Below are 27,462 nucleotides of genomic sequence, written 5' to 3'. Positions count from 1 at the left end.
ACAAACCCAGCCTCCTGCCATCCAGGAGCAGAACCTGTTGGAGCCTTCCACTGCTCCTTTCCAGCCCATCTGCCCCATCCTTGGCATGGAAACCTGGCACAGGAGGGAGGGAATGCGACCAGGCCATGTCCTGGCACAGAGCTGGGAAGCCCTCCCAGGCTGCCTGGTGCAGATATAGCCTATTGCTTCCAAGCAAGCTTGGAAATGAACTGGCAACCCTGGAGTAAAAAGCCCCAGAGACCTTAACCAAAGCTACTGTGCTTTTAGGCAGACATGCACCAAAACACAAACCCTGGCATCCTTTCTCAGGCATGGATCAGCCTTGAACTCCCCATTAGTTTCCTTCCTCCTCTTCTTCTGCCTCTCAGAGTAAGACCTGAATTACAGGCCCATACCTGGAGAATGTGAATTTAGCCCTTGGCAATCACATCTGATAAGCCTTGTCCTACCTTGCAGAGAGCAATTCTGTGTTCCTGTATATTCCTCCCCACATCTCCCCTTTTCTTTCCCTCCCCCAGTATACCAGCTGGAGGCCTGTGAGCAGGGTATTAGGGGATTTGCACTGCATGCTGCTAAATTTGATATGTCCTTTAACAGGAGACAAATGGTTCACAAGGCTTAAAAAGTATCGACTTTTCTTTAACAATAAGCACTAATGGCCTTCAAATAATCAATATTTAAAGTCATTATGGGGTTACACATTATACTGTTAAAACCAAGCCTTTCACTTTAACCCCCTCATATCCTCCCAAGCAGAGAGCAGTGCTCTCCCCCAACTCCCTCCAAGCTCAAAAGAAAGGCTCGGAGCTGTGACTGGAGATGGGAGAGGGTCAGGAAATGCAGATTGAAACCGGCAAGGCATGGAAATAAATTCAGAACGGATGGAAGAGGGGGGAGAAAGAAAAGAATGCATGAAAGCTCTGCTTGCTTCTGCTTTGCATTTGATAGGAAGAGACACTTCAAACCTGAGGTAATAGGCAAGCAGCACACAGCTCCTTGCTGTCTGCCACCCACAGACGCTGTCTGGGCCAGGAAGGGCTTGCTAAAAATGGTGTTTGGGGTTTCCAGGCAAGAGACACACACTGACACTGCTCTCTAGGGCAGCAACGAGGCCTGGACACAGAGAGGGGTTGGTTTATGCTGCCAGGAGAAATTGCTCCTTCAAGTTCAAACTGGTGCTAAAACCACAGCAGTTAAATCGGGTCAAGCTCTTTGGCCTTGGCTCTGCACAATGGTCAGGCAGCTGGGACCTGGGAGGCATCTTCCCAGTGCAACAAGAGGGATACAGCATTCACAGCAGAGGTGAATGCTGGGGTGAGGAAGAGGAGGCTGGATGTGAGGTTGGGGTGAGGAAGAGGAGGAAAGAGAATGTGTTCAGAGAGGACAGCAGAACATGCCCAAGGAGCCTGGGGTGTAATGGAAAGCATCCGTGAGGCAGGGAGGGGAATCAGGCGGTGAAAGAAAAACAGCAGCAACAGCAGATGGGAAGCACAGAGTCCAAAAATCCTTTGCTGCCATTCCAGGCACACTCTTGCACAGAGAAAGGCCCCTGGGTGATGCACAGTGTCAGCCTTCTGCAAGGGAAGGGTGATGGGTGCATCTTTGAGGCTCTGTGGCTCCCACAGTGGCCAAAGGGCTCGGCTTCCCAGGACCCGGCAGATCAGGATGCTGATGGCATCTCAGGCAAGGCAGCATTTCTCGCTCCTTGGCATTCCTCCTGCCTTCACCCCATAATCATCTATGGTCATGGAAGATGAATTGTGCTTCTAATGCTTCTTACAGACAGCACCAGAGACTGTGGAATGCTATTGCCAAGGTACCTGCCTCAACGCTTGCCCTTTCTCCAACTATAATGTGCCTTCTCCTCAACCTGTGAGAGGGGGGCAGGTTCTCCCACACAGACCCCATGCCATACACACGTGAACGAGCTCCTAGTAACTCATAACTGATCCATCACGTTCAGCCTAAAAGCTTCCCCACACCAATCTCACTGTCAGACAGCTCATCCAGCCTAGTCTGAGCACCCATGCAATAACTTCCATCTGCAGGGTGTAAAAGTTTCTCCTTGAAGGAAGGTGAAGGAAATGTTCCCTGGCCTTCACACACACTAACCTGCACTGTGAGAAGCAGACTGCTCACTTCAAGAGTACTACCAGGAGCTGAGTGCCTTGGGGAAGAACATGCCAGGCTAAACGACCCCAGCAAAACCAAGTACATTGCCAACCAATTCTGAAGACAGGATTCAACAAGTAGGATCCAAGGAGTAAGATCCAAGCAACTCTGCAGGGCACAGCCACCTGCCATTTTTGCAGGAGACACGGCAGCCTGGAGATGGGAAGTACTCCAGGTTGGAGTAGTTACAGTGACACCTTTAAGTCGTACCCTTTCCTCTTCCAAGTCTTTTTATAACACTGAACTCAACAGTCTTTTCAAACCAACCACCGGGTCCTGGCTCTCTATAATCCAGGCCTGGATCAATCTAGAGAAGGCTCTAGGAAAGCAAAGCCATGAAACCAAATGGATTCTCAAGCCTGCAGCTTGGCAAGACTCATCAGTTTTACTCTTTCCAACAGAAGAGGAAGCTGAAGTGAAGAGCTGAAGGGACCACTACTCCACTAAAAGGACCATGGAAGTTAGTCCAAGAAAATCCATATTCAGAGTGTCTGTGCACATATGGGTATCACCCTCTTCAGAGCCAGCACCCTCCTGCCTTGTGTTTAGCATCACTAAACCCACCAGCCTGTTTATGACCAGCAAAGACAGGTATTAACTAGTTGACAAATGTCTGACCATACCCATCTTCCCAAGTATTCCCTGGCTTAGATTCATCACCCACTTCTTTGCACCTGGAAACATGGATATATACAATTCCCACTAACAGGCAAAGGTTTCTGCATTCCTGTCTTTGCAAAACCAGCAGCACTGCCCTGATAAATAGAACTGGATCACCAGGACAGGTTTCCCCCCCTTGCTTTGCCAGACATAAAGGCTGAAGTCTAGAGAGCCTAATTATTCTTGCCCACAAAGCTGCTGCACTGGAGAGCTGACCTGATCCCCACAGATCTCCTGATAGGAAGCTGAAATGGAATTTTAACACCATGCCAAACAGTTCACATCCCCCTGCATCATGTGTTATTGCTTCTGCTCCTGGGAAAGGAGATGCTGTAAATCTACTTACAGTTTGCCTATGCACGTGAGCCAGCCTCCTCCAGCGCCTTCTCCTCTGTCAGTGCCTACCTGAGCCCTTTAAAATTTCTCTACCTTCATAATAAAGGTTTGATTTACCCTCTTGACAAAGACCACAGCAGCCAAGTACAAAACCCAAGGCTAACAGCAACAGTGAGAAAGGAAGGGAGAAGTTAACCCATACAGTGCTTTACTGCAATACATGGCCATGGCTTCTCCTGGCATGACCTAAAAATGCCTGTGGTGCTATGGCAAAACAGCAAGAAGCAGTTTGTGCAGGACAGCTCCAACCTGGCCATGTCTGAGTGGGAGCAGAGTGACCCTTGGTGACACTCAGGCGGCTGCAGACTGGAGAAATAACAATCACGAGTACTAACGTCAAACAGACTGACCAAGTCATGACTATGGGGCACAGCTGTGGCTTCCCATTTCCCAGCAGGACTCCCCAGCTCTGCTAAGTGAGGATTATCACACCTGAGAGCCTGGCCAAGCAGGTTGGCCAGCCAGGGCCCTATCAGACCCTCCCTGTGGGAGCAGATGACTGCAGAAAAACAGGCAGTCTGGTCTGCTATGCCTGGGAAAAGAAGGAATCATGGGATGCTCCCAGCCAGGCCCACCATGGTGATGCTTATAAAACCACAGAATGGTTTGGGTTGTAAAGGGACCTTTAAAGACCATGAAAGCAGGGTGTCCAGAGCAGCTGTGGCTGCCCCATCTTTGGCAGTGCTCAAAGCCAAGCTGGACGGGGCTTGGAGCAACCTGCTCTAGTGGAAGGTGCCCCTGCCCATGGCAGGGGTTGGGACTGGATGAGCTTTAAGGTCCCTTCAACAAAAGACACTCTGTGATTCTAAGATGAAAATTAATGTTTTTCCAATCATTAACTCCTCGCCTATGGTCTCTGTCCCCTGACCTAGTGAGCAGCTTCCTTCCCCCTCCCACAACTGAGGAGGAACAGCAGCCCTAACTCCAACTGTCCTCTCAAACTGGGGGGTAACACCCTCTTCCCAAACAATTTAACACCCCCTGGCCTAGACAGCTCCATTACCTGCAGTACCTGTCTGGCTGTAGCAAGTACCTCTGGATTTGATGCACCTAACTCCTTTTCAGCCTGCCCTCCTATACGTGCAGCACCTCCCCATAGCATCCTCCACCCTTCCGGACGCGCGGTGTTAGCCAGGCCTCCGGCTGGCCTGGCGCTGCTCCAGCCCACACAGAGCTGGAGACGCACTCCCTGATGAGAGCCTGCACTCAGACTCCTCTATCTCTGCATTCCTCACAGCTCTGCCTACAATCCATATGGACTGGGCTGGATTTAATTGGGTGGGTGAGCCAAAGTACACCAGCTAGGAGAAAGCATTCCCAGGTCTGCCCAGCTCCTGACCGCTGGCCAGAAAGAAGGGAAAACAGATTGCATCTCCAAGGCTATAAATGTGGGGGGTGATTTTGAACTCAACATACATATATCCACAGACTGCTGCCTGCCCCCACCCCAAGATGAAAGCCAAAAGAGTCTGGATACTGAAGCTTTTCATGCTTGTAGTATGATGCCCAAAGCCTTTGCACCCCTGTGGCTGTCAGGCCCTCTCCCACCTCTGTTATCCTGGTCAGAAACACACACAGCTTTAATTTAATTCCCAGCTGAAGTGCTTGATTGAGGAGGGGATGGCTCATGGCACAGAGCAAGATAAATGAGATGTAATTTCAGAGTGGGGATCAGCTTTCCAGTGCTTCCATCAGTGGTAAAGGCAAACTGTGCATCTTTCTTCCTCAAAAGAAAACTACTTTTTTCTACTCCATCCTAAAGCACTGGCACAAGCTGCCCAAGAAAGCTGTGGCTGCCCCATCCCTGGCAGTGCTCAAGAACAGGATGGGTGGGCTTGGAGCAACCTGCTCTAGCGGAAGTTGCCCCTGCCCATGGCAGGGGGTTAGAATCGCACTTTGGCACGTACCTAACCCCTGAGGGAGATGGTAACACCTTACCTGGGCAAATCAAACCCACCCTGCTGGTACCTCCCCATCCATAAGCTCCTATAGACCACCCCCTGCGCAACACCACCACGACAGGAGCAAACCCCGCCCCAAGGCGGCGGTGATGGGCGGCCGGCCCTGCCCAGCCCAGCCCGTTTCCCCCCCGCCACCTCCCGCGGTACCTCTCGGGGAAGTGTGTGTCCCTGTGCTGGGGCAGGCCCTGCTTCCTCCGCTGGCTGGAAGAGTTGCTGGCCGAGGGGATGTGCGCTTCCATCGCGCCGGGGTTCCGCGCTGCCGCCGCCGCCGCCACTTCTTGCCGCGCACGGAGGAGATCTGGGGAGAAGGAAGGGATTGAGCCGCTGGCCCCCGGACCCCGCACCGAGGCGCACACACACACACACACACACCGCTCCAGCGGCTACTCCGGGCTCTCCGCGGGCGACGGGGCTGCTCCCGGCCCGTCCCTCCCCGCAGCCCCTCGGGCGACAACGGGAGCTCCGGTGCTCCGCCTGTCAAGCGGCGGCCCCGCGGGTCCCTGCCCCGGGCACTCACTGTGCGGAGAGGGATCCACCTCCGAGGGAGTTCGGCAGCGGAGGAAATTGTGCAACTACGAGAGGGGGTGGATTGCTGTTTAATTGCCTTCCTCCTGCTGGAGGGAGGGAGGGAGGGAAGGAGAGAGGGAGGGAAAGAGGGGAGGGAGGGAGGGATTGGGGAAGACAAAACGGAGAGGGAGGCTTCCCGAAGCCTGCCCCCCGCTCCCGGGGCGGCACGTCCCGGTCCCCGAGCCAAGCCGCAGCGTTATCCGCTACCGAGCAGCCTCTATGCGGGTTTAGAGACCGGGTTTGAGCCCGGGACCCCCGGGGAGGGGGAAGCAGCGTCCCGCGTGTCCCCAAACCACATCCCGGCACCTCCTGCTGCCGCCAAACGTCGGGAATGGCGGAGACACCGTTCCTTTGGGCGCCCCACCATGGCCGGGAACATCCAGCTCCAGAAGAATCACAACGGTTCAGAGCACATGGGGGCACGGCCGGGCTGCACCTGCCCAGCACAGCTCTGCAGTCAGAAGGGATGCAGAGGATGCGGTACATCTGACCATTGGTGGACAGACCCATGAGAGGTGCAGTGGCACGGGCACACACACCAGCTGCACTGGCTGAGGTTCTCCCTCTCACAATTAAGTATCAGGAACCCCTCAGTTCCTGCACCTACAACCTGTGGGTTCCACCAACCTGTCTCTATCCCACACCAAACCCTCTGCTGCCGTTCACATGGTACACAGGAAGCACACACACAGATGCACACTTAGAGGAAACCTTTTTCATACACTCCCCATGTGCCACAGCAAAAGGAAGCCAAAACACAGCTGAGGAGAGGAGGGTTTATCCTAATGAACACATACTGAGATCTCCGAGCACTCCACATCCAGTGGCATTATTAGTCCTCTCCCCGCAAGCAAGTCATAATGAAGGTTAACGTGAGTGTGACATGGCCCTGGGGAATGCTGCACTTTCTGTCTCCTTGCCCTCCTTTACACCACCACACTATTTTCCTTTGGTGCTGGAAATCCTAGGCATCCATATTCCCATTAGCTCCAAGCTTAGCTTGACCTTCACCAACCCCCATGTATTTTGGGGCTGGTCAAGGCAGAAACCCCATGATGGGACAGCAAACTGGGGTGGCAATGCTGACACCGCTGCTGGTACCTGAGCGCATCCAGCCACATTCATGCCCACCCAATCCCCATCCCACATCCCCAAACTGAAGAGGACAAGCATCCAAATGATGTGCAGTTCTGAGCAGCATAGCCATGCAGGACGCTGCACAGCAACAAACCCCATCAGCTGGCATGAGAAGCTGGAGAGCTCAGCGAGCGTGCACCTTCACTGCTTATAAATTCCTTATCTGAAACCCCCAGGTCACTCCCGATTGCCACGGTGCCTGTAATTTACAATTCTGGCATGCAGCCACTTCCAGAAGCTTCACTGATCCTAAATGACCGCAACACCCCCCCCCCCCCCGCACCCCCTTCTCCTTGCCCAGACCCCCCCCACCTCCAGGGTCTGTTATTTACAATCCTGCACTCTGACAGTTGGGAAATCAGATTGATTGACAGTGGGACGCTGGCGGATGGAGGTTCCAGGCACGGAGACAGCCTGAATGCAGAATGTGGGATGAATGCCACTGGGAGAATGGGGGCGGAGGAAAGGGGGGAAAGGGGGGGGGGGGGAGGGTTGAAAAGCAATTAAAAAAAGAAGATTTCTAAATTATTAAGAGTTGTTCAATTATTAATGCTATTGGTGCCTCCATGTGAGCCCGCAGATAAACTGCGCTTTGTACCGCCACTAATAATTTATAGCCCGATCAGAGCCCTTTGGTGCGGAGACAACCCAAAAACACACCAGGTTTTGTGTTGTCCAATGTTTCACACCAGGCTCTGTCCATGCAGGCTCCTCTTCAACCCCCTGCCCACCCCAAAACCTCTGTGTGACCCTTCATTGATGAGACAGTTTAATCATAAGAATACCTCAGGCTTTTAACGCAATGAGCTACTCTGCTCATTCCATGGGGAGAGAAGGGGGTGACAGCAGCTCTTCTGCTGCCTGAATATGCATGTTCCCTGTGTCCAGCAGCCAGCCAGAGCTCAGGTTAAGTGCTCTGTCACAATACCAGTACACACAAGGTGTTCTGTGCTGAGCACATGCCCTGTTGTATTCAATATGGTCTACAAGGACCTGCGTGTCGTGGTTGAACACTCAGCATTTGCCTGTCTGCATGTGTCACTCTGTTGTGCATGATGCATGTTATACACTGTCCTCTCATACTCTGCTTGTGTTCTTTGCATGGATGTATGGAAACTCACGTGGCTTTTCCCTGTACATACCTATGTATCATGCTTGCAGCTCTGCGAATGCCTGGGACAGCTGAACAGCACACAAATAAGCATGTGCCACGTTCACGACAGTGTTCCTCAGCACAGGTTTATGCCATGCCTTTGCTGATAAGCAAATCCTTACTCCTCAGTGAAAGGAATCGCCTTCTTGCCCCCAGAGAAGCCAATCAAATCAAACAGAGTGGAAAAGAAGACAGCCTCTTCATTAACCTAACAAGGAGCTCTGGGGATTTACACTCTAGAGCAGAGATTCTCCTCCAGCTCTCACTGGATGCTTCACCGATGTTGCCTGTGCTCCTTCCCTGGATCACGCAGGCAGGCACCTGCCATTACTGCAGACCAAGCCGAGCCAGCTTTGCTCACCCCAGGGAAGGAGAAGGGGGCTGAGGAGCCTTTGGCCTGCGGAGGGAGATGCTGGTGGCTCCCGTGCTCTGGCAGATGTGACTGCCTGGTGCCCCCTTTAGGCACAGCGCAGGAGGCTGCAGCCGGCCTGGATTTATCCAGCTTCCCCCGCAGTAGAGGCAAAACCTACCAGCATCCCCGCAATCCACGTGGGGATCCATCAGATCCTGGTACTGCGGGGCCCTTACTCCCCAAAGACGCCACTCCAGCCCCAGAACACGGCAGCAGCATTGGGCAACAGTTATCTATTAATGAGGAGGCTGTTTCAGGGCCAGGGTTTTGATTTTCCCCTATGTAACTGCACAAGCATCAGCCTTTTAAAGAGCTCCTTTTAAAGAGCAGATTGGCAGCATCTTCCCTTGAACACAGACACCAGTGCAGAAATACTCCCGAGCTGCCACAGCCTAGGAACAGCAGACAGGCACATACAGAGGCACAATCTGCAATGCATGCAACAGCCCTTAAATAAATAAGGCCCAGGGGTCTCTCAGCTATCCTCATGTCCAGCTCATCCTCAGAGAACCAAATCATCCTGGGAAGGTCTGAGTGCTGGAAGCTGCAACCTACAGGGTCGTCATGGCAATGCTCTGATGGAGCCCTCCCAGAGTAAGCATCCACTGGGTATGGAAGAAGTTCTCTCCCTTTCAGCAACCTTCCCCTCACTTTTCCACAGCAGATCTGGTTCTAGCTAGTGAAGAACCTGCTCAGTCCTTAGTGATGCAAATGTAATTGCCTTCAATGGATGATACTGTGGATGAACCTGGCCCATGGATTTCATGCCTGCTCAGCTGTCCTCCCTGCAACTTAGCTTCATCTACATATTTTAATTGTCTGTAACATCATAGACATCTAATTCTCACTAAGGTGATAGGTCTTTAACACCAATTTATGTGATGTCTGTGCGTAGCAACTACTGCAGAAACTTTCTAAGCCTATCACTATCAAGGTTTAACCAAACCCTGCAACATCACCTTGCTGTTTCAGATCCCAAACAGCAGGAATATCTGGCATTACCTGCATCTCACACCCTCCCCCAGCATTATGCCAACACTCATTCCCCTTGTTCCACAGTATGACCTAAATAAGACACCACAGGAATCTGAATATTCAGATTGACATGAACTCTTGAAACAGAGGAAGACAAGGACTCCCCGCTCTGCCACTGCAAAATACACAGTAGTGATGCTGCAGTTCATCGATTCAAGCAAACAAACATGTAGCCACCCCCAGATGGCTACATAAAGTATTAGTATTCAGAGATGGTGGAGGGCAGATGCCCCACAAAGATGATGGGAGAAAGGGTCTGTAGCATTCTCTTTCACACCACCTACATTCATTGCATGGCACACACACACACCACCTCATCCCATAAACCCTCCTTACATGCACACAGGGGTTAGAGACATCTTAAAAGGCAAAAAGCAAAGCGAGCCCCTTCTTCTCCCATCTCCGAGAGCCTGTACCTCCATGGCTGGGCACTGCCATGCTGTTGGCCAGCTGGTAGAGACGCTGCTGCTGCTCCTCAAAGGTGCTGTGCTCATTCAGCGCCGACATCATGCGCCTGTAGTGCTCCTCCGGGGTCATCTGAGTCACCGAGTCCTCAAGCAGAGGCGTGTGGGAGTTTTCTGAAGAGCAGAAAGATTTGGTCTTTTTCCCCCCCCCATAGAGAAATAGAGTGGAACATCACATAAATACAGGGGCAGTGCAAAGACAGAGCACGATTTCTCACAACTCTATTGTACCCACTGAACTTGAGGTACCACGCTGCCAAAAGCTGCACTCGTGTTCCAAAAGGTACTATTACATGGGGTCCAGACACACCTACAAGCTGCTAAACCTCCAAATGGGCAAGGGAAAACCCACAAAACACCTATGTACAACTTCTTTTTCTCCCTTTCCCTAAAGCAACAAGCACTGCATTATGACAACAAGAAATTCCCAGCCCGCTCCTTACCCCCAAGGTGGCAGAGGACAGGCAGGATGAAAGAGTTCAGAGTTCTCACCCTTTCACCTCGGGGGATGAGAGTTCTTCCTTTCAGTTAATTCCTGATGAGACACACACCCCTTTCCCCCACCTCTCTGAACACCTGCAAGGACACACTATGTGAGAGGTGCTCAAGCACCCAGTGCAGGTGATGCTGACAGCATCACCCAACAGTGATGACAGTCCAGCTGCCTGGACTGTCTTGGAGGGAAGTCACAGGAACACTTTGGCTTATGGCTAAGCACCCTGAGGCCATTAAAATCACACCCAACACGAATACCTCTCCATCTGCCTGGAATGACTGCACAGGGAGAGGCTTTGAGGAAGGCCCTGCCTGCTGCCTGGGCAGCAGGGATCCCACTCTAACAATCAGGGAGATAAAACCACAGAAGGCTTTCTGTTTACTGTAAGCAGAACTCAGAGTAATTACCCTTCTCTGCCTTGGCGGTGGCTGCTCTAACACTGTTTTATCTTGCATCTTCCCCACAGGCAAAGCCTTTTCATTACTGAGAGAGGAACTCCCAGGAACAATCTCCACAGGCAGAAGGGAGGGAAGGGCTCCCCCCATGCTGCAGTCACCAGACCAGCACCGTGTTCAGTGAATGACAAGACCACCCTACCGTGTGCCCCAGATTTGTGCTCCTTCATCCACCTCATTTCACATTGTCCCTCAGGGATCCTGGCAGGTGACTCTGCTGCTACATTGCCTCCGAAGTCAAGGTGGTGGCTCTGAGCACGAGCCATTTGCTTTATGCTGTGGCCAAAGTGCATCTTGCTGGGAAGAGAGCTGTGGAGCTCTACCAGGTGACAGGAAGGCCCCTAAGCTAGAAAAGATAGCCTGTGGCCATCAAATACAGCCCAAGAGACAGAGTAGAACGTGCCCTGCCATGGCTGCTCAGGAACTGGTTCACTTCTGCCTTGGAAGGGATAGCATTATTGTAACTACCCATATTGATAATATATATACCTAGATATGAAGGGATAGCATCAATAATAATAGTCGTTATAAAAATAACAATGAAGTTGCAGTCAAAAGGATTGCACCACCTGTTCCCAGGGCACCAACTTCAGTCCCCTCCCCTCCACTGCAGTCCAGCCATCCAGCCCAGCACAGATCCTCACAGCAATTTGTGGCTGTATCTGCAACCACTGATCTCTACCCGTGTCACAGAGCTGTATCTCAGGGACCACAGGCTTCCTGTGTGAATCATAGGTTCATGGGTTTGCTTCAAGCCAGGAGCCAGGTCCCACCCTGCACATCACACCTAGGAACCAGACCTGAAGGATGGAGCTGCATGAAGCAATGTGCCTGCCCCCTTCTTCTCCCCAGCTCTGGTACCCAAACCTGCAAGCCACCAGTGGAAGGAGCAGGGGCAGAATTCCCTTCCAGGTCCATTTCCCACCAAATCAGACTCCCACATCATCCTCCTCTGCTCTCTTGCTGCTTCCCCCAGGAATACCGAAGTGCACCAAGCATCAGTCCCCTCGTGATGCTCTTACCAAAGGCCTAAGGAGCAGAGCCACAGGCCACAGACCTGATTTAGAAAAACACTGATTTCCACACACCACCCCCCCAGCTGTGTCATTAGAGGAAAAAAGGGAGGAGGGAGGGGATTTAATAACACTTAATTACCATCAACTCTATCCGATCAGCCGCAGAGCAGATTTCAGGTGCAAGGAGGGGAGGGGGAATGAGGGTGGCAAGGGGAGGCTAAGAGGAGGGAGTCCAGGGAAAGGCTGGATTTGCACCACTTAAAACTTGGAAGATTTCACATGCCTCAGCCAGGGGTAATTCCAGCTTTGCTGCAGCTTTGCTGTCTGCTTTTGTCATTACCAGGGGTAATGCGGGAGACTGATCCCGACAAATCTCTTCCAGCCGCCAGGTGTGAAATGGACCCTAGAGCAGGCATTGGGAAGGCAGGGCCGGGGCAGGCATCTGCTGGGGCTCTCAGTGCTCCAGAGTGCTCCGTGTCCATTCAAACCAAGGGGAGCTCACTTCTCCCTCCACCAGCACCACCAGAGTCCCAATGGGAGCAGCCAAAGGGAATGCAGGCTGAGGTTTTCTGCTCTGCTTGAAGGACCTGTCATTGCTGCACAACCTTTTCATCACGCTTTTGTAAGGCTCATCCTCCCCATTAGATTAGACTTAGATGAGACACTAGGAAAAGAAGCTCCTCCCTGTGAGGGTGCCCAGAGAAGCTGTGGCTGCCCCATCCCTGGCAGTGTTCAAGGCCAGGTTGGATACAGGGGCTTGGAGCAAGCTGCTCTAATGGAAGGGGTCCCTGCCCATGGCAGGGGTTGGAACTGGATGAGCTTTAAGCTCCCTCCAACCCAAACCAGTCTATGGCTCTATAAATCCCAGACAAGATGGGAACACCCAGCCTGTCCATCTCCTCCTCTCCTACAACAAGCTCATGACAGGCCAAGGCTGTCTTTACTAAACCACAGTAAAAGCTTAAGGAGCCTCCTGCAAAAGCATCTCACTCTGTGTTCAAAGCCAGGTCTTAGTAAGATCCTCACTGTTACTTGCCAGGGCAGAGAAGGCCGATGCCCACTCCCACCACATCCAGCAGTAGAGATGCTGGTAGCAAGAATGGGCCCAAACATGACTTCTTCATCTGGCCTAAACCGACAGCTGCCAAACCCATCAACATATGGATCTCCCCATCTCCAAAGGGGAGGAATACACTGGCAGAGGCTGGATCTAGACTGTCATTCAGCTCCAGTTCTGGTCTACTCCATTAACCAGACATGCACTGAGATTTTGTTTTGTTTCAAACGATCTACAATGGCAAAGAAAGGAGAATGGCAGAAGGAGCAGCATATGAGTTCATCAGCCCACCCCAGGGGGTGAGCACAATATTGTTCCCTACATGTGTTTTCCAGCACTTAGTCCAGTTTGTTTTCCAGTCTTCCCAAACCAGGAGCCTTCTACCCCATTTATTTGCCAGCAGTTCAAAGAGGATCCAAACCCCTCTTCCTGGGTTTTCCCTTTCTGCCATCGTTCAGTTCTATTTCATGTCTCCAAGTATCAGAGATGCGCATCTTCAGACACGCTGCTGCCGCAGGAGCGAGGGTTCTACTTGGGGGATTGTCTCCCAGGGAGAGAGCTTCCTCTGTGACCTGCCAGCACAGCCCTCAGCCGAGCCTCTGATATGCTCACATTTCCATATTAGACACGAGAACGTTCTGCTCTGTTTGACAGCAGCGCTGGCGCAGCCCTGTTTCCACTGAGATAGGGCTCTCTTTTGATCTCTGGTGCGCACACTGCGAGCACTGGGGAGGGGGAAGGGAAGGTTACTGCTTCCCTGCTGGAAGGGTTTCAAGCCCTACAGGTGTTTTTGCACTCAGTCGGAGAGGAGGAGTGATTTACTTGGCTGCCTCCCTTCTCCCTGCCTGCCCAGGCGCAGCCACAGCAGCACGAGATGCGGGGTCACTTCTCCTCTTCAAAGGGCTGGTTTGGAGACAATGTAGCTGCAATGGGGAGAGGGCAGTCCCCACCTCGAGATGTGCATCACCCCAAGAGAGTGATGGCGGAGGAGCAGCACCCACACCAGGCACAGCACCCGGCTGGGGAAGAAGGAAGGGTGCATCCCAGGGAGCTGCTGCAGACCTGGCTCGGACCAGAGGAGCCTAGTCCTCGTTTCCCTTCCCATTCCTGTATGACAAACTGCACTCACAGCATCTGGGTCTCAGCCAAGCCTGGGGCTCTAGCACAATCTCACACTTTACAGCACTGCTCCAGAGCAGCAGTTCCCAAATTCCAGATAATTAGCCACTAGGGTCCATCCTGTTTGAAAACAGGTTGTCACAAACCCTGATCCTTCCATTTCCAGCCAGCTCCTTACTGCAGAGCTGGGAAAAGAGGGACTGTTTCCTCCCAGTCCTCCATGGTACCCATGCCAAGGAACACTGCCTGCCTGCTGGTGGGATAGGAAGTCTGGGAGTTCTCAGCTGCAAGGTGCTCTCAGAGTCTGGGGCTTAAGACACAGAATCAGTGGCTATAGCCCTCTCTTTGAGCCCATTTTCACAGCAGGGACTGGGTAGGTAAAGGCCCCCAAAGCATGAAAGTCTCTCTCTCTATTCTGATGCTATTCCAGCATCAGAACAGCCTAGGCTTCAAATGGCTGCCACAGTGGAGAGAACAGGGGTTCCCCAATGACCTGATACAATAAACAGGTAACATGGGGGAGCAGAGAAAGGCCCAGCTCAGAATTTCCACTGTCTCAAACCCTTTCAAAGGGCAGGGAAGGCTTTCAGAGAAACAAGTGGGTGTAGAAAAGAGAAGTTTCTTTATGCAGGGCTTCCAAGGAACCCCTCTGTTAATGAATTGGGGGAATCCCTGAGTCATTCAGAGCTAAAGGAGGAGTGCAGAGTGCAAAGCCAAGGGCTGCTCAACCCACTCAAGTGAGCAAAAATGGTGGGAAGGCCAGAGGAGAAATGGAATGAGATCCTCTGACCCTGCTGCTCCCATGGCAAACCCGTCAATTCGTGCAAGTTCAGCCACTTTATGAGGGGGAATCCAAATGCAATAGTTTGGTTCCAGATGGCTTGACTCCAGTTTAGCCCATTCTCAGCCAGACCACACAGGTTGCTACTCCCTGGGTTCCCTTCCTAAGCGTGCATGTCTTGGGATTACCAAGGATACAGACTCAGCAGAAACAGCAAAGATGACAGCAGGTGTTTCAAGTGGGTTACAGGAGCCTCATGCCCCTGTAGAACAAAAGCATTTCAGGATCTATAGAAGCATCCTGCTGGAAAGTTACCTGCACATCTACTAGAAACAGGGATAACAAGAATAGGGCAGATAAAGAAATCAAGGAAAACGGGTACAGAGTAGCAGTCTATAGGAATCCTCTTTGCACCTTTCAGAAAAGCCCAGTAAAAAGCTAACAGATTCCTACTTGCATTACAGAGTTACCAGGCAGGAGAGGGTTACATGAAAGAAGAGATTTAGTACGTTCTTCGGCAGTATTAGCAATGTTATACTAAGTGACACTAGAATTCAACATCCTTCCAGAGATGCTGCCTTTCGGATCACAATCTGGGGACACGGAGTCAAGAAGAAACAATATACATTATGCAACACTTATATATACAATACTTCCATATACAATATGCAACACATATATTGCATAACGTAAGTAGCTTAAGAAGGCTTCAGGACAAACTGATTCCCTGGATTTGGGAATATCCACCTTGAAGAGCCTCAGCTGCTGCACTCCAAACCCATCAAACCCAGGATTTAGCTTCTACTCTGCTTTGTTTTTTAGGGGATTTTAGCAGCCTAAGAGCACAGGACAGGCAGAGTGACGGAGCTGGGTATTCCTGACAGCTAATTAGGTTGAACTTAACAACAAAGCCTTGAAGTGAAGGGCCTGCAAAACCTCATTTACACAACCTTGAGCCAAACTCATTAGCTGCAGGCTCCATTACCCACCGCACTTTGCCAGGCGTAAAGAAAGTTTAAACCCCCGTGTTTCTAGCAAAGAACCTTCAGACAAATCAAGAGATTCCATAATAATAATAATAAAAGAAGCTGTAAAAAAGAGAAACCTTCTGCAGATTCCATCTCTATAGGAACAGTGCCATAAATGCATACAAAAGGCAGCCCTATTCTCCCTGCTAGGCTTCTTTTTTCCCCCTTTAAAGGAACAGATGCCAGCACGATAAGCCTGTGTGTCTCTTTTTCTATTAACACATGTAACCAAGCTACTCTGCCTGAAAAGTAGAAATACCCCGAAAAATCCACCTCAAAGGCTGCAACGTGCTTGTTTTTAATCATAAAGCAATTATTCTAATGAAGAGGCAATCCCTTTCTCGCACTGCAAGCCTCCCTCCGATGAGATAAAGAAAGCACAGAGCACTGGTAGCCTCCTTCATGCACCCTCGGTGCCAGACACTCACAGCTCCCACCCCACAGCCTCTTTGCAAGCCTCCCTCCCCTCCCTCCTTAATTTCAATTAAGTTCCACTCTTAGGAAAGGAGAAGAAAGGGGAAGGGGATGGGGGGATGGAAAAGCAGCACTTACCCTTTGGGGACTCACTTCTGGCTTTCTTGCTTTCTAAAGGACACTCACTGCTGCTGTTGGGAGAACATACTCTTCTCTTGCCTAAAATCTCATCTAGAAGAGAGATGAGAAACCTGAGCATCAGATAAGGTTGTACTTTGCAGAAGCAAGCAGAGAGACTTTGGTATTTTGCTTTTCTCTCTCTCTCACACACACACACACAGACACACACATAGATATTATAAGCAAGGGGGGGGAATAGAAAGTAAGAAAAATCATCATCCTGAGAGCCTTGATCTGCTTTCCTAATCACGCAGCCCAAAAGCACATAATGACTATTCACACCCTGATCAATGCAACGCTCGAAAGCTATAAATTCCGAATCCAGTTGATTTCCTTACTGAGTTTCATCATTTGCTCTGGTGCCTTTTGTCCCCCTGGTGCTTCCACTCCTTTCATGCCCTGATGCAAAGCAACTGGGGGAGAGGAAGGGGAGGAAAAAAACAACACAGGGAAAAAAGCACAACAGATCTCTGAATCTTCCTACCACAGTATGTATCTGTCTCTCTCTCGCTCGCTCTCTCTCAATCTCTCTCTCCCCCCCCCCCCTTTCCTCCTCCTCCTCCTTCAAAACCTCAAGGTCCTTAGCAATCTTCCCCCTCTAGATTGTACGGAAACACTCAAGCCTTTTGCATTACTGCAGCCTCACAAACCCAACACAAAATATCTAATATACAATTACAGCGTCCCCGAACAGATTTAAAATCAATATCCTCCCATAAGGCTGGGGAAACTGAAAGCATGATGTTGCATATGGGCAGGAAGGAAGAGCCTGTTTGTCACTGCAAGCATCAAATTCTCATCTATCAAGGGCTCGTTAAAGATGCAGCATCTTAAGAAGAGGGGGGGGGAAAAGCCCCATCTCACAAACAAGCACCATGAGCTTTGAGGGAGCACACGTTGATGTGCCTGCGAGCCAACACGCAGGCAAAGCTCCTGCCACTCACCCCAAGTGTGGTGGGTAAGGAAGGTTACAAACCCCCTCGGTCCCGTTTGCAACAACAGGATTACTGCTGTGCCAGGGGACGTCTGAAGCCAAGCAGCTGTCCCTCATCCTCAGAATCACTCCAGTTACTCTGGATTGAGCCAAGCAAGCCCAGGTTGCTGCCTTGGCATTGGATTGCGCAAGGAGCTCCAGAGCACAGCTCTGTGGCTGCCACAGTGCCGAGGGCAGAGCTTGCCAGGCACTGCCTCCATCCAAAGAGCAATCCTGGGAGCCTGCAAAGTTCCAAGTGGCATTTCGAGGTTCTAAAGAGCACAAGATGCCTCCGACTGTATCTTGCCATGACCCTGTTAACAGAACTGATGCTCAGAGGCAACCGCGGAAGCTTGAAACTGTCCATAACCAAATACAACAGAACAGTGGCAAGAGGAAGAAGACGGGAAAGGAAGGAGCCAGGCAGTGACAGCACTTCGGTTTTCTCAGCACTTCATATCCCAGGTACTGAGCCAGCTCCTGCCTCAGTTTACCCTATAAATACCTTCTCCAAAGCCACAGTCCCTATGAGCTTGCCAAGCCAGCATCAAAGCTAGGAAGTACCTGGCCACACAGCACAGAGAGAGTCACAAGCTCCCTCCCCTTGGAAAGCTTCATTCTTCATGCTGATTTTCCTGGAAATGCCAGGCTGGTGCTGCAAACCCTCAGTGCTGGAGGCCAGGATCACACACATCCTCCTCGGGAGGGTTCTCATCCGGGATTTGTGGCTTTGAAACAACACAAGTCCCATTGCTCTGCTCGCCCCTCCCAGCCTGGCCAGGAGGCAGCAAAACCCAACAGGGCTTGTTTTGATATCCTTCAGGCAGGAGAGGCTCCATGGAGGAGCTGTGACAGCAGCACCAGCTCCATGTGACAGCAGTCAGAATACGAGCAGTGCAGATTCCTTGGTTTCACAACTCTGCCAAGGCACCTCATTACCCTCCTATCACTCCTTCTCTCTCGCTATTCCACTCCCACCCCCGTGTGCCCATCTGCCAGCAGACTCGCTCCGACTAGCACCATGCCCTGCTATTCCCAGGCACGTCAGCAGGACAGGCTGCAAGTCCCACCTCGCTCCCAACCAGCTGCACTTGGGCAGGGGAAGACTGAGATCACACGGTAGCTCTGAAGCAGCACCGTCTCCATCAGAGCTGTGCCCACCCATCTCCAGAACAGCCACTTGCAGCCCCGCGAACAGCCTGCATCCACACTGTGCCTTGGGGAGAGCTCTTGGATGTCTTGCAGTTGAGAGCTGAACTTTGCAGAGATCCCATGTTAGTGCATTCATCTCCAGGATGACCTGCAGTGTTTTCCTTCCAGCATCTCAGTCCCACACTGCACCAAAGCACCAGATCCCACACACCGAGTCTGTATGTGGGTTCCCCCCCCCAAGCTGTTTTCATGGCAGTCATCACAGAATGAGCATTTTCCTCTTTTTAATTCCCATTATTTAAGGCAAAGCCCTGGGACGTGTCAGAGGCTGCCTCTGTCCCCAGCAGTGTGGGTACTAAATCACCGAGATACAGAGTAAGCAAGAAAAAGGGAGTAATTATCACCAGTAGCCGGGATGGAGGCACAAAGATCTAACAATGCACCCCAAATTTACTGCAGCAGCAGACAGCACGAGACTGAATAACAACCTTCTGAATGCCAGTGCGAGGAGTCAGACCCCCCTTAGCTGCAAAGCAGAGAAAAGGCAGGTTGTATTTTCATTAGTTACTTACTAAACTCACAGATCACAACCTAAATGACAATGTATTCATATTACAGCAGCAATCCTTTCCTCTTTACAACATAAACCATATGCACAGCTTTGGCACATCACACAGTAAACAGATGCCCTTTACAGGACCCTGTGTTCTAAATTCATCCCCTTACACCCACGTGCAGTTCATCTAACCGTTCTTTGCCCTCACACAAAGAACCAGGATGGTGGTTGAAGGCATCGGGTTAGAAGCATCCACAGTCCATCTCCCCCTGACTTTGCAGCAGCAGCAGCAAAACCAAATATGTTTTGCAAATGAGCTGGCAGCAGAGCTCCTGGATGCCTTACCACCCTCACAGAGACAGGTTGTGCATTTAGAGTACATTGCCACTCATCGACCACAGAGCCAGCAGATAGCTGTTTGCTCAGCCCATGCACCACCAAAAGGCAACACTCCACCTCAGAGAATGGGAGGGATGGCTGGGGGGGTTGGCTTGGTTCTTCCTCCTGTTTTGTTCCCCAAATCCCTGTTTTTGCCTCTTTCCTCCTGCCTTCCACAAAGCATTTCAGTTGAAAGGAAGCCAAATAAAGCTGAAAATGAAACACATTATCAGTAGAACTGTAACATTATGAAGCTAAGCCAGGCAATAATGCAAGTAAGAAGTGCTAGAGGAAGCCCCAAGCATACTGATCACTGTCACCAGTGCCACACAACCATCCCTTCCTTGTCTCCTATGCAGGTCCCTACATCCTGCATTACATCAAGGCTCCTGCCAGCCCAGTCTAGTACAGGAAGTGATCCAAAGAGCTTTCTGGAAATAAAGTCCATTATTTTCCCTAAAGACTGAGAAATCCAAGTGGATTTTTTCCCCCTTTTTCATAGGAGGAGAAGTCCAGCACTCACCTGCTGCACTTCTAATGGGAAACATGAATAGAGACACTACAGGAAAGGTCAGCTGGAGGAGGACTTCTGGCCCCATATATAAGCATAATCCAATGGCTTTGCAACCATAAAGAGAAAGGATGCAGGTATGGGACCATAACATGAGCTTCTACAGAAGCCAGGGAAATGTGGGGTGATCTGATCACAGCCCTCCTTGGGCCTGAGACACACTGATCAGAGGCCATGGGTAGACACATCACCTGGAGGTAACAGTGCTTTGTACTCCTGCACTGCTGCTAATCCTCAGCCTCCCATCTTCATTAGCAGCTTGGAAGAGAGCACTTGGAAGCCTAAATCAGCTGGGAAGATTAGAAAAGTTATCCTTAGGTTCCCCCAAAGGGACTTGATCTCCACTCTTCACAAGGGAATGTGCAGCAGAGATGCACCAAGGACACACACTGCATCGATGGCAGGGTGAGAACTGAGCCCATGTCCTCCCGAGTTTCTCCTGGAGAAGGGAGATGAACAAACATGAGGTGGACACAGAATGTTGTTAAATGGGTGGACGATAGAAGAGGATCCCAGTTACAGCTGAGGGACTGCGCCAAGACTTTCTGCACTGTGTTATGCTACAGCACAACAGGAGGAGATCAAGACCTATCTCACGCTCCTTATCCATATCATTGCCTTTGCTATGAAAGCTTCTTGGACCCAGAAGTCTCCGAGTAAACAGAGAACTGAGCCAACTTACACGGGAGATCACCCAGGCTCAGACAGCCAACATCTCATGAGAAGAAAGTCCTTTTTCCACCTTCTTTCACATTATTTTAACAGGAGAAAAACATCCTCCGTTGCTCTTAACTCCCCCCATCAGACTTGAAACCCTGGAGATGACAATTCCCACCGACCACTCCGAAATGTCTTGGCAGCATCCCCGTTTATTCATCTCTTCCCTTTCCCTTGGCACACACAGGCCACCACCAGAGGAGCTACTCTGCTCAGACAAGCCTGGTGCTCCAGCCCTGCTGCTCCGTCTGGTCCTGTGCCGAGTGTGACAGGTTTGTGGGGACCCTGAAGGCTTCCATCCCCATGATGGGCTTGTGTCTTTGTGAGAGGCTGCACCAGCTTGCTGAGTCTCAGCAGGCCCAGAGCTGCTCTGACAAAGGGGCCACGCAGGAGGCGGCGTGGAATCTGGCTGCACATCGGCCTCATCCCTTGCCAGCAGGGATCAATGGAACAAAGGGAGAGTGAAACACAAGGTCATGGGAATAACAGGCCATAATTTAACTGAGGGCAACGGGAATGGGAAACAAAAATAATCATTGGGGAAGCTGGGGGAAGGGAAGCGATGGGCTTGGGGGACTTGGGATGCTAGAACAATACAAAGGCATGGCAGCTCATGGGGCAGGGTTAGTTCTAGCAAGGAAGGGGGAAAATACGGCTGGATCACTGCAAAGGAGATGTTGAACGAGCTGCAAAATAAAGGTAGCATCTTCCTCCCAGCAGGTCAGCTTAATGGCTTTAGGGACATGGCAGGCAGCAGGCTTCCAACCTTAGCTACTGCACTGGGTTATCTCGTCATTCCTTTGTGTCACATCTGTATCTGTTTGTTGGTTGTCATTTAGACTTAGATTGCAAGCTCTCCAGGGCAGGAAGCATCTCTTTGCTAGCTGCTGTACCACTCCTAAGAGTACAAACAGCAGAGCAAGCTGGGCCCTCCTGCAATGGGTCTGAACCTAGCCTGTACCAAGGTATCTGCTAATGTTCCCAAAGCATCACACTTCAAGTTCACTAACCCCTTCCTAAACATGAGTTAATTGCATATGAAAGCTGTGAAAGCACACAACCAGACAGTAGTTGAGTAGGATTCCCAATGTACAACACATCAACCATCCTTCCTCAGGCATGAGAAGCTGCCTGCATCCCCTTTCTCAGCTCTCCCTACCAGGCCATCTGCCTTTCCTCCTACCATGCAAACAGTATCCTGCTACTTCCCACCTCCTTGTGCTCACTCAGGTTGCCCAGCTGGAGCTAAGCACCTACAAGGACTGTCCAGTATCTCACCCAAGGAGTGAAACAGACAGAGATGGAGGCCACGCTGGAGTCATCCTCCTGTTTATCAAGAGGAGGTTTATTAGAGGTGGTGCACCAACATCCCTTCATCTCACCAGATTCATTTTTACAGCATGCACCAAGCCACAGAAAGGTGGTAAATATTCATAGTATGAAAAACCACTCATGGAGAGGATACAGTGCGGATGAGAGAGCTCTGAATTCATTTGATATGCTGCAGAGAGGAATTTTAGCAATTGCAGACTTGTGAATCCCCACTCGCTTCCAGAAGACATTTAAAGACTGAGGCTGGGAGGGTGGGCTGGAAGTCCAGGCCTTTTGGAGACTCACTCTGTGGCTCTAGAAAGCAGCATGTTCTAGTAAGACAGAAGGTTGAAGCTTATTAAATCAGAAGACTTAAGCATGGTTCCAGCAAGGATCAGACTTTAAAAGGACCACAAACCTCTGAGGCAAAGGTCATTTGGCTTCAGTTTATATAGTTGTGATACAAAGCTATGAGAACTGGCATCATTCCTCTGACACAGACACCTCCTTCAGTCCTGGCAATGCCACACAACACCCCATCATGCCAAAAGGTGGGTACAGCAACGTGGGATAGCACCCCCGTTTCCTTTATGGGCTTCTAGGTGCTGCATCTTCTGCTTGTGGCTTGTGCCAGCATCCTGGTATTCCCTCCACCACCAGCACAGCAGCTCCACCTCCTCTGGCTGCTCCTACAGAGCTCCTGCCATCTCTTTAGAGAAGTGGATGCTGAAGGCAGTGCTTTCCAGCAGAGCTGCTGGTGGTGTCGTACCCTCAGCACCATTTCAATGGCCGATTACACTCCTTCAGCCCCTGAAAAACACCAGCGCTCCTCCAGCCCGTGACAGCTTTGACAGCCAGACTCCTTAATTCCTTTTTCTTATTCCCTTAATCTGTCATCTTTATCAGGCTGGGGAAGTGCCAGGCAGCATGCAGGAGCCCCGGCCCCGATCAATCTCCACATTACAGCTGACAGAATGGTGCTAATAACTTATTGATCTAATGTTTGCCAAGCCCCACTGGGGCTGAAAGGCTGCCATTGATTGGCTTGAGGGAAGGAGCCTCTCAGCTGAGAGCAGAGTGGAAAGCCTTCAAATAGTCTTCTTCCCAAGGAGCCTGGAGATGGAGGGAGGGTGGGGAAGGGAGAATAGGAAGGACAAGGGAAATAAAGGCAGGAAGAGGAATGGAAAGCAAGAAGGGAGCCTATGTGAGGTGGGGATTAGGAATGCTATAAAGAAGGGAGAGAAAAGGATCTGAGGACCAAAGAGATGCAAGGAAAAGAATGGGAAAAGGGAGAAGAGCAAAGGGAAGAGGAGGAATGGGGAACAAAACGGTTGTGCAGAGCTGAAAAATTAATGAAATAGGGAGGTGACCCTCTTCTTGCTCACAGCAAATCATTAATGAAGTCCTCCCAACCCCCAGCTCTCCATCCTAGGACGAACCCTCCCAAGGCTGCTCGTGCCTGATGGAAAGCAAGCAGCACTGCCTGCTACCCTGACCAGCTCTGAACCACAGGCTGGCATCTGGGGAGAGGGCATCACAGGACAGATCCCAGCTTAATTTATGAGCCTGCTCCCCACTGATACACAAGCCACCCATCTCCTCAGCTGGCACTGAATGGGCTAAGAACCAGAGCAAGCCATCACACGTGCTTAGCAGAGGGAAGGGGGAAACCTGGGCTTACCTGTGTACGCAGAGACAGCAGGAGAGGAAAAACCCCAAGCCAACACACGGCCTTTTACAGTAACTGTAGTAATGGTTATCATCTGCTTTGCCTTTTACCCAAATGAGCCCAGTCTGCCCAAGGGTACACGTTGGAGCAGTGCTGTAAGCAGGGACTGAGTGGGCAGGGCTTCAAGAATAGACAGTCAGGGTCACACACTGGCCTGGAGGTTCCCCTGCCCTGAGGCTCTAAAGGCACAGCACTAACTGGGTCAGGTCTGGTTTTCTGGGGGGACCTCTCTCAAGTCCATTGATCCAAAAGGCTGGGTCAATGTTTCCACGTGTCTCCTGTAACACTGCTCTCCCAACACACAGCCCTGCATCCCTTTCTCTTCAGTGGGACATCTCCATCACTTCCATCTCACAAAGCTGTGAGCCACAGGCACGCTGCTAATGGCTTGATACAAGGAGCAGAGCAACAACGTGCCTGGGACAGCACCCTCAATTCCCTGTGGGCTTCTAGGCGCTGAATCTTCTGTGTGTGGCTTGTGCCAGCATCCTGGTATTCCCTCTAACACCTCCTCTGGCTGCTCCTCCTACAAATCTCCCAGTATCTCTTTGGAAAACACCTGCTACCTGGGAATCTAACCACAACACAGGCTTCCCAAGCATACAGCTATGGGGAGATGTTCTGGGGAGTGTTACCTTGATGCGCAGCAAGAGCAGAAGGCTGAGCTTTGCAGAACTAAACCCACAGCATCCAAACCTGATGACACCGAGACACACACATGCACTGGAGCAGGAACAGGGTCAAAACCCTGGCTCTGAAGCATCAGCTTGCTCTGGGGCAGGGTCAGGGGCAGTGACTCCTCTCCCTGTGCTTCCACCCACAGCAGCAAGCAGGAGTGGACAAGTCAGGTGTCACGCTATGATCTGCCCTGGGTTTCTATGTATAACATCAGTGAGATGTCACCGCACCAGTGATTTGTGTTCAGCTCTTTACTGGCTGCTGCGAGGCACCTGGGAAAGGAGGTGGGAGCAGGGGGTGGGGAAGAGGTTATTTTTGGAAGCAGGAGAAGCTTGCTCTTCCCAGAGCTGCAAGGGAAGGAGGAAACAGTCAGTGCTTATTGCTGTTTCAAACCCGCAACACGTACTGGCCATGAGCTTGGTGGCTGATTCAACTGGAAGTGAGCTATGATGGGCTCATGGTCAGCCTGCCCTGCAAGGCACAGAGGAGACCAAGCTACCTCAGCTGCCACAGTGAGCCTGGTCCCAAAAGGGAGGGAGATGCACCTTGAAATACATCCCTGACCTTCCCAAAGGTGCTTGCAGAGCCATCCTACAAGCACCCTCCTGCCAGAAGCAGGCTTCAAATCCCTGCCAAGAGCAAGGCTTACTGAACTCCAACAACAGGGCACTAAACTGCCTTGGCTCCTTCTCCTCCTGCAGTGATAAAGCCAAGGATAAAACCTTAACACTCACACCAGCAAAATCCCATGCACTAACCTACGCTGCAAGCGCAGTTGCAGGGCACAGTAAAAGGAAATGCTTCCATGTTGGGCTTTCCCATTTTTCCTTCATCTCCCAAGCTCTCCATTTGTATTACAACAGGATGCTGGTTACCTCCCACTCCCACAAGGCATCAGAAGAACTAAAAATGAACCTAAAACAGAGCATGAAGAGAGGACAGTCCTCCAGATCCAAGACAAGAGAATGAATGGCACTGACAGAACCCAGACCCTCACACTGGCTGGGTGAACAAGCGTCCTTCATGGTTAAACACCTAGACCAAGGTGCCTGGGTTTACAACTCCTGGATGCCCATTTGGAGCCGATTTTCTGCTCAATTTAAGGCAGCAGTTCAATAAAGGCTTCTGCTTAATTTTTTGTTGCTCTTTGGCTTAGTTCAATGAGAACGTGTCTGCAACCCAGCTCATTACCACACGCTCAGCAAGCAGCCGTTCGCCGTGGTTCTGTCTCTAACCATTAGCTATAACATCCTCGATCCCAGTTCTTTTTCACTCCCAATATTAACTCCTCCACAGCAGATGAAAGCTCCAGGTCTCCACAAAGCCATTGGGAAGCCCTCCGTGGTGGGCACACACGCTTCAGGGATAGGCCCAAAGAAAGACAACTGCTTTGATCAGCTCCGCATCCACGTGTGAGAGGTACAAGTACTGCCTTGTCAATGCAAATTCCAAACAGATCCAATTTATGTGGACCTGTTTACAGTTCACTCCTGAAATTTCTCCTTTGTTTAGGCAACAGAGCATCAAGTGGGAAGATGAGACAGGAGTGTTAATACAGAACAAATAACCTCAAGGAGAGAACAGAGAGATTGCTTTTCCATGATGTTTTTGGGACATGTAGATGAACACTGCTTTTTAGCACCCCAAAAGCAACACGTAATGCACGGCCTCCAAGGGACACAGATGTCCTGTTCTCCCCATCAGATGGGATTTCCATAGGAATCGGGTTAACACGCAACTGTTCTGGTCACCGAGGAAACCAAAGGCCAAAGCTCTCAGGGCTTGTCATCTCCATCGCACTGAGCGGCAACCCCTAGGAAAAGCCCAGGCTCTCTGGGAGCTCTGCAACAGTGGAAAGCTGGCCTCGTGCTGCTTCTCACACCCCAGCAAAGAAGCCTTTAATCACTGGGGAAGTGGTCTTTAATCCACACCCATTAAATGCAGAACCATAGCAAACTGCTTGCTGTTTGGAGCGAGACATGGTGTTCTGCCATGTCTCCAGTAAGCGCCCTCTCAGACAATATGCAGACATCAAACCAACTCCCTCTAATCACCAGGGACAGAAGGAAGAGAGGGAAGATCTACCCACCTTCCTCTAGCATCAGTGAGCCTGATTCCTCCACTTCTATCCATGCAAATAGTCCTACTGCAACTGGAAAGTCATGAAATGTGGCACTGCAGAACAGAGGGTATTTGAGGAGAGAAAGAGGAGAAATTAACAGGATTTTTGCAGGAGAGAAATGATTCAGAGCCTTGGGGCCAGGACTCTATTGCAAAATGCTTGTTCAGATCCTACAGCAGCGTGCAAAGCACACACACACCAGGCAGGAGACAGCCCTATTTGCTCCATGAGCCCTGCAGAGCCTCCTCCGTCCCCCCCATCCCATGCAGCCGAACTGGATAGAGGAGATTGGCCTTGTTTACAGACACACCATGAGCTGCTTAGAGGGGTTCTAAATCCCTGTTTGATGTGCAAACCAGCAGCTTTGCTCCTGTGCCTTTATCAAGCAGCCCTGGCTCTGCTCATCTTTATGGGGGTGTGTGTGTCTCTCGGTTCAGATTAAAAGCACCTTGTGTCATCATCCGCTCTCAAGGTAAGCCCCTCTGGTAGTGCCCACGCTGGACCCTGTCTGCTGCCTCTCCTTTAGCTGATCCAGCGGGAAAGGGCTTCTACATCCTCATTAGGCTCATCACCTCCCAGTGTGTGCTCCCCCAGAGGCACTGAAGCATACTTGCTCTACCTTTGCAGATGTTATTAAGCTGCTTACTGAATCTCACCACTGCAGGCTGCCTCTCTATGCTCCAAAGGAACTACAGACCCCATTAAACGCACTTTTCCTTCTCTTCCTCCATTTGGCATAGTATATCCCCATTGTGACTGCAATTTAATTAGC

General features: G+C 50.9%; 1 protein-coding gene across 8 annotated transcripts in view; it reads right to left on the bottom strand.

Moving 5' to 3' along the window:
* SAMD11 (sterile alpha motif domain containing 11) overlaps positions 1-27,462 on the bottom strand; it is a 134,075-nt gene that overhangs the window by 15,679 nt on the left and 90,934 nt on the right. For 7 of the 8 annotated variants that reach the window (XM_061450197.1, XM_061450198.1, XM_061450195.1 and 4 more), the window contains 3 exons: positions 16,462-16,554; positions 9,910-10,071; positions 5,337-5,487 (listed from right to left, as the gene is read on the bottom strand). In XM_061450197.1, coding sequence (XP_061306181.1) covers positions 5,337-5,487; positions 9,910-10,071; positions 16,462-16,554 — 406 coding nt within the window. The remainder of the gene's footprint in view (positions 1-5,336; positions 5,488-9,909; positions 10,072-16,461; positions 16,555-27,462) is intronic. The other variant, XM_061450199.1, reaches the window with a different exon arrangement.

Source organism: Pezoporus flaviventris, unplaced genomic scaffold, assembly GCF_033815535.1.
Source record: "Pezoporus flaviventris isolate CSIRO_AGI_PZ_B2104156 unplaced genomic scaffold, CSIRO_AGI_Pfla_v1 ptg000009l, whole genome shotgun sequence".
Taxonomy (NCBI): domain Eukaryota; kingdom Metazoa; phylum Chordata; class Aves; order Psittaciformes; family Psittacidae; genus Pezoporus; species Pezoporus flaviventris.
The sequence above is the reverse complement of the archived record's forward strand: the minus strand, read 5'-3'. Positions and strand labels throughout refer to the sequence as shown.